Raw genomic sequence first — 12,517 nt, forward strand, 5'->3', positions numbered from 1 at the left:
CAAGACCAGAGGAGGAAAGGACAGTCTTTTCAGTAAATGGTGCTGGGAAAACTAGCTATCCACATGCAAAAGTATGAAGTTGGACCCTTACAAAAACTTAACAAAATAGATCAAGAACCTAAATGTAAGGCAATAAAACTCTAAAAAAAAAAAAAAAAAAGACAAAAGCTAACAAAAGAATAAAGATTAGACTTCATGAATATTTTTAGATTTTTGTATATCAAAAGATACTATCCACAGAGTAAAAAGGCAACCCATAGGATGGGCAAAAATATTTTCAAATTATATGTGTGATAAAGGATTAATATCCAGAATATATAGAGAATTCCTAGAACTAAACAGGAAAGCAGCCCAATTCAAAAATATGCAAAGTATGTGAATAGACATTTCTCCAGAGAAAATATACAAATGACCAATAGCAAATGAAAAGATACTTAACATCACTGTTCATTAGGGAAACGCCAATCAAAACTACAATGAGATACCACATCACACCCATTAGGATGGCTACTTTAAAAAGAAAAAAAAAAAAGAACAAGTGCTGGCAAGAATGTGAAAAAAATTAGAACTCCTGTGCACTGTTTGTGGACCATGAAATGACACAGTCAGTATGGATAAATAGTATGTTAGTTCCTCAAAAAATTAAAAATAGAATTACCATATGATTCAGTAATTCCACTTCCGGGTATATACCCACGAGAATTGAAAGAAGGTCTTAACGAGATATTTGTACACCCATGTTCATGGTAGCTTTATTAACAATAGCTAAAACATGGAAGAAACCCAAGTTTTCATTGACAAAAGAATGGATAAGGAAATGTGGCATATACGTACAAAAGAAGGAAATTCTGCAATATGGTATACAATGTGGATGAACCTTGCAGATATTACGCTAAGTGAAATAAGCCAGTCACAAAAAGACAAATACTGTATGATTCCACCTATATGAGGCACTTAGAGTATTCAGAATCATAAAGACAAAGTATGATGGTGGTTGCCAGGGCCTGAGGGGAGGCAGGAATAGAGAATCATTTGTAATAGGTTTTGTGTTTTGGTTTTACAAGATGAAAAGGGTTATGGGCAGGGGATGTAGATGTGGTAAAGGGGATCAAATATATGGTAGCTGAAGGAAACTGGACTTTGGGTGGTAAACACAATATAATGTACAGATGTCAAATTATAATGTACACCTGAAAATTATATGATTGTCTTAGCCAGTGTTACCCCAATAAACTTAATTTTTAAAAAGTTAAAAGAAAAAAAAGGTTATAGGAATGGATGGTGGTGATGGTTACACAACAGTATGAAGATACTAAAGCTACTGAACTGTACGTGTAGAATGATTAAAATGGTAGCATGTATATTTTATCACAACTTTTAAATTAATTTTTAAAAATCAGTGTAGTGTACCACATTAACAGATTTTAGGAATAAAAGCATATGATCATTTTAATAAATACAGAAAAAGTATTCAGTAAAAATAAAAATAACATCCATTTTTGACAAAAACATTTTGAAAACTGAATGGAATGGAATTTTCTTAATTTGATGAAGGTCATCTACAAAATATAAAAGCAAACATCATATTTAATGGTGAAATATTGAAAGTTTTCCCTCTTAAGTTAGGAACAAACTTACATGTACCCATCATCCAACTGCAACAATTATTGTTAGTCTTCTATCTTCTATCTCCCACCTCCTTACCCTTCCAGTCCTGATTATTTTGAAACAAATCCCAGACATTACATGATTTCACCTATATATTTCAATGTATATTTGAAAAATAAGAATTTCTTATTTAGGGAACTGAGCAAAATGATATAGATGATAGACACTTCATTCATCCCCTCTTGCAACCACATCAAAATTGAGATGGAAACACGGAGCAAACAGCAAGCAGAGCTGCCTGGGGGTCTAGATGAACAGAAGCCTTACAATTAGGGAGAGAAATAAGAAATCACCCTGCAACAGTTGGAGGTAGGAAGGGGTGAAGATGTGAGGCTGCCCAGTGGAACAGAGGCTTTGGCAGCTACACTCAACAGCTGTAGATACCTCTTAAAGGGGCCATGTACGCAACCGGACTTTCTCTATGACAGACGTCCTCACTCTGAGCACCAGCACCGGGTAAGCTGTGCAGGGGCCACCAGGGACTTATTGGGGAACACTGAATTGTCGGAGCGAGGGCTGGAGGCGAGGCTTTCTTCCAAGCAGAAGTGCTGACAGTATCAATTGTTTCTATGTTGAGCCCTCCCCCTTCCCAGCATGTGGATGCAGTGCTGCCATAGCTGAGACTTCATCTAACTGGATAAGAGATCGATCCACCCAGAATATTCCCTAAAACCCTACCTCCCCCAACTCGCGGCCCCACCCAAGCAACATTCAGGTATATCCTCAGCGAGTCAGATGTGCCTTGCTGAGCAGCACCGAGACTCACACTGCAGGCAGCTGGCCTTGGTTTCTGGTTTCTTGGTTTGAGGCAACTGTAAGCACAGCGGATTGCTTGCTGAATCTTAACAGATAGCCCGGAGGGGTAGAGGTTTGAGCTAAACTTAGCCTGCAGCTGAACCCCTCTCAGGACTGTACCACTAGACACCTACTTCACAAAGCCACAATAAGACCAGGAGACTTAGGAGCTTTGCTTAATACGTAGAAACAAACACAGAAAGACAACCAAAATGGGAAGACAAAGAAGCAGAAACCATTTGAGAGAACAGAACAGAGATCCAGATATAATGGAGTTAAGCAGTCTAACAGATGCAGAGTTCAAAACACTGGTTATAAAGATGCTCAATGAACTGAGAAAGTGTAGATAAATTCAGTGAGAATTTCAATAAAGAGATAAAAAACAATGGAAATTACAAAAGGGAACCAGTCTGAAATGAAGAACACGTTATCTGAGATGAGAAGTATATTAAATGGAATAAACAAAGTGAATAAAGAAAAGGATCATATTCCCTATCTAGAGGATGGGAAAGACAAGGACACACAATCAGAATGGCAAGAGATGAGATACCAAGACTACAAAAATAATTTAAGGAGAATATGGGACACTATTAAGGGTCAAAATATCTATGTCATTAGGGTAACCGAAGAAGAAGAAGTTGAATATATATTTTAAAGAATAATGATGTAAAACTTCCCTAACCTGGTGAAGGAAATAGACATACAACCCCAAGAAGCTCAGAGAGTGACAAAGAAAATGAACTCAAAGAGACCCACACCAAGACACGCTATGATTAAAACACCAAAAGTTAAATACAAAGAATCTTAAAAGCAGGAAGAGAAGAGCAATTAGTTACCTACAATGGAGTTTTCATAAGACTGGCAGCCGATTTCTCAAAAGAAACTTTGCAGGACAGAAGGATTTGGCACAAAATATTCAAAGTGTTGAAAACCAAGGATCTATAACCAAGAATACTTTATCCAGTACAGCTATCATTTAGAGTCGAAGGGCAGACAAAATAAGCTAAAGGAATTTCTCAACACCAAGCCAGTATTACAGGAAATGTTGGAGGGACTTTTCTAAGAAGAAAAAACATGTATCAAAACCAGGAATAAATAATAGTAATAACTACATTCCTATCAATAAGTACCTCAAGTGGAAAATAATTAAGTGCTCCAACCAAAAGATAGAATGGCTGAATGGATAAGAAAACAAGACCCCTACATATGCTACCTACAAGAGACTCACTTCAGATTAAAAGACACACAGGCTAAAAGGAAGGGTATGGAAAAAGATATTGCCCTGATGGATCTAGAGGGTATTGCACTGAATAAATAAGTCAGAGACAAATATCGCATGTCACATACATGTGGAATCTAAAGAACAAAATAACACAACAAAAATGGAAATAAACTCATAGATACTGGGAATATTTTGAGGACGAGTAGTTTGGAGAGGGGTTGCGGGGACAGCAAAAAAGGGCAAAGGGGTTAAGAAGTATAAATGGATAGTTAGAAATTAGACATGGAGATATAAAGTGTAGCATAAGGAAAATAGTTAATGTAATATGTAAGGGGAAAGATGGGTACTAGATTTAGTGGAGTGATCATTTTGTGAGTTATATAGATCTTTAATCACTAGGCTGTACAATTAAAATAATACATTATTGTATGCCACCTATAATTGAAAAAAATTGTAAAATTTTCTTATTTAAAAACATCACTAGGCTATCATGCTTAATAATTCTTTAATATCATTAGATAGTTCATATTTTCCTGATTGTTTCATAAGTTTTGTGTATGTTTTCAATTTATTTGTTTGAATCAAGTTCCACATTATCAAACAGCTTATTCAGAATTTGATTCAAACATATTTCTTTTAATTCCTATTTATTTAATGAAGAAACTAAGTCATTTCTTCTGCAGTTTTCCCCAGACTATATTTTGCTGATTGCCTTCTCATATGGTGTTGTTTACTATGTTAATGTACCCCCTTTGTTACCTATAAATTGGTAAATAGATCTGTAAGTCATTTTGATAAGAAATGTTCATCAAAGTCAAAACTGTCAAATTAATCTTAGTTTTTTGGCTACTTTAGAACAATACAAAGATGTATTGAAACCATTCTGTCATTTCAAATAAAAAGCTACATATTCAGTGACAATTTTGATTTAACGACATTTATAATCTCAACAGAGCTCAACTTCTCATGCTTTTGTTTTATGTCTTCTCTCTTTTGTCATCTTTCCTTAAAAAGTATTAATTAGTAATTACCAATTTCTAAATTTATTTGCGCAGGGAAATGAATAAGCGTCTAACAGAAGAACAAGCCAGAAAGACATTTGAGAGAGCCATGAAACTGGAACAAGAATTTACTGAGCATTTCACAGGTTGGCATCATGCGTGGCAGTGTCCTTTATGATAGAATTTTGCTTTGGAGGCATGTGAACTGACCCATTGAAATGGATTTTGAATTATGCCCATATCTACCAGTAGTAATTACTGCTATCATTTTCAGAATAAGTTATCTAAGCTAGGCACACTGGTAATGAGGAATCTTGAAAGTTTGTGTTTCTTGGATTGTTAGTTAGGACAGCATGCACAAGAATAATTCATAATTGACTGGAGAAAAATAGACTCAAGTTCTTCTATAAAACCGACATTTCTCTTAACTTTTATTAATTGCGATCCATTTTAAGATATTATTTGTTTACGAAGAAAAGAGTGAGTAGCAATTTCCATCTCTCATTCATTTTGTCCTAAATTGTTCTGTAGGTATCTTTGAACAGGTTTTTGTCATTATTGTTATTTGTTTGAAATAATAATAAGCTTATGTTTGGTGCTCACGCTAAGTATCATGCTATTGTAACCCATGTGCTTTTTCATGTATGTATTATAATTTCAGATGTACAGAAAAACCACAATAGTACCAGCAATTCTTATATATTCTTAACCCATATTCCCCAGACGTTAATATTTTACATTTATAATTTTTTTTCTGAAACATTTAAGAGTTAGTTGCAAAAAATAATAAAATAATAAAATAAAGAGTAGGTTTTAGACAGATGCTCTTTTGGCTCTAAATACTTCATTGTGTATTTCCCAAATACATGAAACAAAATAAAAATCACCAAATCTTACTTTGTTATCAGTTTTTAAAATAAAAACTTTTATATTTTACAAATAGGAAAAATAATGAAATGAGCAGTTTTTACTGAGCCAACAGTACATAAATGGTGTCTCTTCCTGGATAAATAACTATTTCTAAGATTTAACTTCTGCTATTTCACCAGTAATTAAAATAATGAAGATACACAATTAATGGAGGTCTTTGGTTTTGTTTCTATCATTACAGCTATTGTACAGGGAGATACGCTGGAAGACATTTACAACCAAGTAAAGCAGATCATAGAAGAACAGTCTGGTCCTTACATCTGGGTTCCAGCAAAAGAAAAATTATGAGGACTGATGTTTTTCTGTTCTCTTTTCCACAGTCTCATTTTCTTTGACATTTCTTTGCCCTTTCCTTCTGGAGTCTGCCTTCAGTACTCCTTCCACGTTGAATCATATCCCACGTATCATGGTCTGCAGTTGTACTTATTTTTGACATCTAGTATCTCCTTCAAGTTGTAGCATCTGTATTATTTTGTCACTATTGGTTTTGGCCATTTTTCAGAAGATAAAATGACCTGACCAGCTATTAAGGATTTGGGGAGATGGGGAAATTGTGGTAAAATTCCTTAATGTTTAAGGGAAAGTAACTTTAAGAGATTTCAGAAAAGCTTTATATACATTCTTTTCAAATTTCAATATAAATGAAAGAAATTGGTTTTAATCAGTGATTTAGTAAACTTTGAGCAACAATGCACGCTTAACTTTAATAGCATGGTTTGGCCAATATATTAGCTCTCAAGTCCTTTTCTCAATTGGTCTCTGTTATGAAAACAAATCTTTCATTATAGAAAAAATTAAGGAAAATATGTGTATTTTAATTTCAAAATTAATGTCTGGGTTAACTTTCATAATGTCATAAGGGATATTCATTTTTCATAAGAGCTCTTCTTAAAGTCTTTTATTGTTTGAGGGTATTTTTTTCCAATACATTTGCTAGAAATAACAATGTTCAAATGTTTTTAATGTACTTGTGCAGCACTATCTATAGTGTCTTACAGAAGTTATTAATGCATAATGATCATCACATTTTCTGAAATGAGTCCATGTTTAGGTGCTAGGGGAGCTCACCTTTTACACATAAAGTTGAGAAAATTTCATAGACATAAATACAGACAAAACAAACATTACAACGGTGATGTAGTAATCATGGCAATGGAAAAAGGAGTCCAGTTCATAGCCTAAAACTTTAAATGTATTCTTAGGAGTCAGATTTTAATGAATATTTTACCCACAATAACTGCCTATTTTGTTATAATAAAAATATATATATAAATATATATAAAACTTTCTTTAACTAAACTCTGTAACTATGGGAATTATTTTCTTTACATAGTTGCACACACACAAACATATATATTTAAAATATATTTTTTCTTTTGCCACCTACTCTTTTTGTTTGGTTTTTAAATTAAATATTACTTGATTAGACTTTTATCTTCCTTAATTATGTGAACTGAAAATGGGGATATGATGGTTATGGAAAGAAACCTTTAGGGAAATTAGATTGCAAGTAAAAGTATGGGCGTGTTCTCCTCTTTTCTACAAAAGTTTTCAAATGGTTCCTAGTTGGTTTATTTTTGTTTCATTTTCGTTTTTGTTACTGTTATTCTTGTCATTGGGTTTGAATTTGGTCCTTTGCCTCGCTTTCCAGTTCTCCTCCTTTCATAATAGTCAAACAAGCAAAAGCCTTGTGTGTGTGAGTGTTTTTCCCTCAGACCGCACTGCTTTCATCTTTCATGGCTGCTCCGCACTAGAGTTGTGCAGATCTTCGTGGTGATCAATTTTAAGAAATGTTAGTGAAGGGTAGATATGATTTCAGAAATCAATTTCTCTGGTCTTTTATATTAATATTGTTTACCTTCCCATTGCTTTTTTTGGAGTTGTTTATTAAATATGTGTTTTGACAACCTCCTCATTACATTTCTTAAATGAATACTGGTTTGTAAAGAATTACCAACATTATCCATTCCATTTATGAGAAAGAGGAGAACAGCTAATAAACTTTATTGCAAAATCCATGTGATAATTGTGTCTTGAATTCTGAAAAAAAAAATTATAAGATAAGGTTTTCCTGGAACAATTAGGGCATCACATAATTTGTAAACTGAATTCAAGAGCCATTAGGCAACCCAATCAAAATTTCTTCTGTAGGTTTTGGAATCGAGTATGTTAACACATTGGAGTATATACTATAGGTGTTACACTAAATATAGTAGGTTGCTACCAAATATAAACATACTAGAAGAACATTATTGTAAAATGATTCAAGAGCCCCAGAAATCACCCTACAGCAAAACCCCAGCATAAGTTATTTTGACGTATTTCTTGGTCACATATTGTAAAATATCAAGTTATAAAATGATGCCATTTATGAGTTCAAAATATATATTACATTGTTTTATGGATGTCCTTGTTAAGTGGTTTTTTTTTTTTATTTAGTAAAATATAGTTGACCTTCGAACATGGGTTTGAACTGCACAGGTCCACTTATATGTGGATTTTTTTTCGATAAATATACAGTCAGCCTTTGTCTCCACAAGTTCCCACCCTCAGATTCAACCAAACTTGGATCAAAAACAGTATTTTTAATCCGCAATTGGGAATCCACAAATCTACAAATGCAGAGGGCCAACTGTGCAGTGTGCTACACCATTTTATATAAGGGACTTGAGCATACCTAGATTTTGGAACTTGGGTGGGGGGTGGGGGTAGGGTTCCTGGAACCAATGCTCCACAGATACCAAGGGACGATTGTACTTAAGTTTTAGGGGAGTTAATATGCAGATTTTCAATTGCACAGGGATCAGCACCCCTAATCCTCCATGTCCTCCAAAAGCAACCATACTGTTTTGCGAAGTTTTCTAGATTATATAGGATTTATTAATAAAAGTACTAATTGCTCAGTACTACTATGCAACAGCCACTTTCATATATTCTCATACAATTAATAAAAAATAAGGGTTCTAGCCCTACTATCAGGCTTAAGCGAAATGACTCGCCCAAGATGATAGCTAATAAGTAGCAGTGCTTAGTATTTGTATCCAAGTCTCTCTGCCCCAAATACCTTCTAATGTGCTATGCTGCCTCCTTTTTCAGCACCTACGATGAATGCACTATGACTTATTTTAGCCCTGCTTTACAGATAAAGATGAAGGTCTTTGCCCAGTCACACAGTAGTAAGGACAGACCTATAGAATAAATCATTCCCATCACAGCTGTAATTAATTCTGGGAAACAAAGTCAGCCTAGCACTGTCACAATGACAAAGAAAAAAACTTCTTTAGAACCAAAATGGAACAGTATTCATTTTAAACTTCACTATTCTAATACACAAAGAATAATTCTATTTTGAATGTTTTATAAAACATTCCTTATTGCTAATATCCTTAATATCCTTAAGTTGGTAAGAAATAAAAATGCATCTTAAACATGACTATACATTTCTGGTTGTTTTCCTATTACACATCTGCCCAGGTCTCTTCAAAAAATGATGCAAGCAGAACTCATTCCAGCAAAATACACTCTAGTTAACAACCTGTTACATCACTACATACTATTTAAACTCCAAAGATGGCAATTTGAGGACTCTACTAATGAGGAAAATTTGTTCTCTGGAATACTAAAGTTACCTTCCAAGAGTCTATTCCTTGAATACTCTCAAAACGTGGTGAAACAGAAGACCAGAGATCCTAGAGTCTTAACCAAAGCTACAATGCAAATAAGGAACAGAGCCAGAATTACCTCCTGGCTCCTGGAACAGTGGTTTTTCTACCAAACCAGTTTCTTTCATTTCCATACTCTGAGCCAAATTTAGTGGGTTATTCAGTCCCTAAATGTTTGAATTACTGATCAAAAGAAAGTAAATGTCAGTAAATTTTGAGATTTTATTGAAGTGTTTGAAAGGTAGCTAGGAAAAACACAGTCACTTTCCTGACATGTTTAGATTACCTAGTGTTTCGTCCATTGTTGAAGATTCTATTTGTCTCCCTGCAGAATTGTACAGTATAGCTGTTGTTGGCTTTGGCAGCTGAGTGCTATAATGTGAAGAATATGGGTTATGGAGTCAGAGCCTGATCTGAATGCCAGTCCTGCCATTTACTGGTTATGTAACTAACCTTTGTCAAGTCATGTCATTCTTTCTTTTAATCTCTCTGTAAAACGGAAATAGTTTGAGAATAAGATTATGAATAAAGAGAGCTAGCACATAGTACTCTCTAAAAGTTAATTCCCTTTTCCTTTGAAATCAGAAGTCTGGAATTGTTTGAACTTGCCTTGTACAAATTAACGTGAGCCTTCATTTTGCCGTATTTTAAATGGGATTCGAATGACTACCTTGCAGGATTGTTTTAAGAGTTAAATAAACCAGTGTGTACAAAACATCAATCACTGCATCCAATACTTGACTGTCAGCACTTCCTGTTCTTCTCTTGCTCTAGTATGTTTATGGCTGGTAGCAAAAAATGGAGAGAATATGGTCCACCATTCTTCATCACCAATAAAGAAATCTTTGACAGACTCTGAGTTAAGAAATTATTGACATTTCAGTTCCTATAATCATGTTTACTCATCTCTTCTATGACATTGACCTCTGACTCAACCTTAATCATGGAACTGGAAGACAGGGTGATTTCATAAGCCATACCTACCTCTCTGCCTATGCTAGATTCAATAGCCCTTAACAATTCTCCAGAACATAAATTATTGAGTCTAGAAACAGGCCTGGAAAAGATCACTTAAATCACCCAGATAAGATACATTTTTTTCACTCAGTTTGACTAAGAATAGAATAGTCTTTATTTAATCATTGACTATTTTCTTACTAACTTTCCACTACCAGCTCTTACTTCCATTCCACCCCGAATACGATCATCTAAAAGCTGGCAGAATAAATCCTGGTCTGCTAAATAGTATTGTGAACAAAATTGGTATCAGGTAACCTGGTATTATTTAAGACTTTTAAGGACAGGTACCAAATCTGACCAGGGAGAGTTTCACATGATGATTTTCTAGAGGTTTTTATTACCTATAAAAGTAATAAATATGGGAAGAATTAAGGGAAGGAGACCAGAGGATAGTGAAGTTTGGGATTCTCTCCTACTTTTATTGTTTTCTTTTTATTAGAAATTAACATATAATATCATAAGAATACATACACCTCAATGAATAAACCCTTATAACAACCAGCATGAAACTCAAAAAACAACGTGACTAGCACTCGGGGTGCACCTCCCCCGCCTTCCCGGTTCCCTCCCAGTCAGTACTGCTACTCCAAGGGAAGCCACTATCCTAACTTTCTTAATACACTTTGATCTTTGATCTTTTTTTCACAGTGCCTTATTGTTTTGCCTTTCCCAAAATGTCATATAAATGGAATAACATAGGCAGCATTTGGAGTATGGCTTCTTTCACTTAGCAAAATGCCGGATCCATTCATGTTGCTGCATATATCAATTGTTTGTTACTTCTCATTGCTGAATAATATTCCAGTTATGAATATGCTACAATTTTTTTATTTATTTACTAGTCGAACTACTTTTGAATTGTTTCCAGTTTACCCACTATATTTTTGTACTTTTTTGCAACTCCAGGCCTACAGGAACAAGAGGCAGAACCAGATATGAGTTTCTGATCTGACGGCCACGACAGGCCCTCCCTCACTCCGCCTCCATCTCTGCTATGAACATCCACACCTTGTAGCAGTTGCATAGGACCCTGTAATCCTAAAACAAACTTTAAATGCACAATAATAGATCCTAAGAGCCTATTGACAGAACAAATTTGTTTCTAAAGTTGGAGACTGTAAGAATAAGCAATTTAGGATTTTTAGAATTTCAAATACCGTGGAATAATGCTCAGATGATCCAATAGCTGGATATGCCAGTGACAGGTGCCAGATTCTTATTGCTGGTGTCCTAAGGGAAAGAAAAGTAGTCAGTTTAGGACATTAGCAAATGAGAAGAAAATAGTCTAAGCAACAAATGAAAACAGCCATTTATTAAATGTGAGATTGTCTAATAGACTTACAATTTAGAAAACAGCCCATGGGGACAGTCTTAATCTTTTTTAAAAATCTAGTCTGTTGAACGCCTAAGATTGGAGTTTGTTTCATTTTTCAATTACAGTTGACATTCAATATTATGTTAGTTTCAGATATACAGCATAGTGGATAGACATATAATTTATGAAGTGAGCCCCCAATAGGTGTAGTACCCACCTGGCACCATACATAGTCATTACAAGATTATCGACTATATTCCCTATGCTGTACTTTACATTCCTGTGACTTTATTAACTGCCAATTTGTACTTAATCCCTTCAGTTTTTCCACGCAGGCCTGCAAACCTCTCCTATCTGACAATCATCATGTAGGGTTTTTTTTTTATTATTAACTATCAATTTTCTTGAGTTGGTAACCTCTCTGCATTTTAACTATGACTAATATTACATGATTAACAGAAATCTGATTCTAGTGCAACACTTAGGGAATCCTTGAACCAGAGCTGTCCCTGGCCCCTGGTTGGTTAGTTTGACACTCGACCTTTTTGCATGCAGCCAGCATTCTCAATCTTGTCAGTCTTTTGCATTCTTAACACATTATAACTTGATTTCTCACGTGTGTGTTTTCAAAAAAATATTGGGTCAGTTTAAACTGGCTCTAGACTACACCTTAGGATACTGGTGTTTACACTACGTAGGAATAAACTATTCGGGTTGGGCATATATTCACCCATATTTCTGCTAATCGAGTGTTAATGACCAATTTCATTTGGACGGTTTCTAACTACATAGACTGATTTTTTTAACTATATAGAAATCAGTGTACAAAACAATTAGCAGGTGAAACGAGATGTAGTGAATTTTCTAATGGAAGAAAAGAATAGAGCGAGTGATGTAATCTTTC

The 12,517-nt window shown here is 34.6% G+C and overlaps 1 protein-coding gene across 27 annotated transcripts in view; it reads left to right on the forward strand.

Moving 5' to 3' along the window:
• The window catches only part of DLG1 (discs large MAGUK scaffold protein 1), a 231,765-nt gene extending 224,129 nt beyond the window's left edge, over nt 1-7,636 (forward strand). For 19 of the 27 annotated variants that reach the window (XM_036219402.1, XM_036219406.1, XM_036219414.1 and 16 more), the window contains 2 exons: nt 4,741-4,832; nt 5,798-6,680. In XM_036219402.1, the coding sequence (XP_036075295.1) occupies nt 4,741-4,832; nt 5,798-5,904 (199 nt within the window). In that variant the 3' untranslated portion in view covers nt 5,905-6,680. Of the gene's footprint in view, nt 1-4,740; nt 4,833-5,797 lie in introns of all 27 variants that reach the window. The other 8 variants (XM_036219408.1, XM_036219416.1, XM_036219423.1 and 5 more) reach the window with 2 other exon arrangements.
• The last annotated feature ends 4,881 nt before the right edge of the window (nt 7,637-12,517 follow it).

This window comes from Rousettus aegyptiacus, unplaced genomic scaffold (assembly GCF_014176215.1).
Source record: "Rousettus aegyptiacus isolate mRouAeg1 unplaced genomic scaffold, mRouAeg1.p scaffold_m13_p_4, whole genome shotgun sequence".
Taxonomy (NCBI): Eukaryota; Metazoa; Chordata; class Mammalia; order Chiroptera; family Pteropodidae; genus Rousettus; species Rousettus aegyptiacus.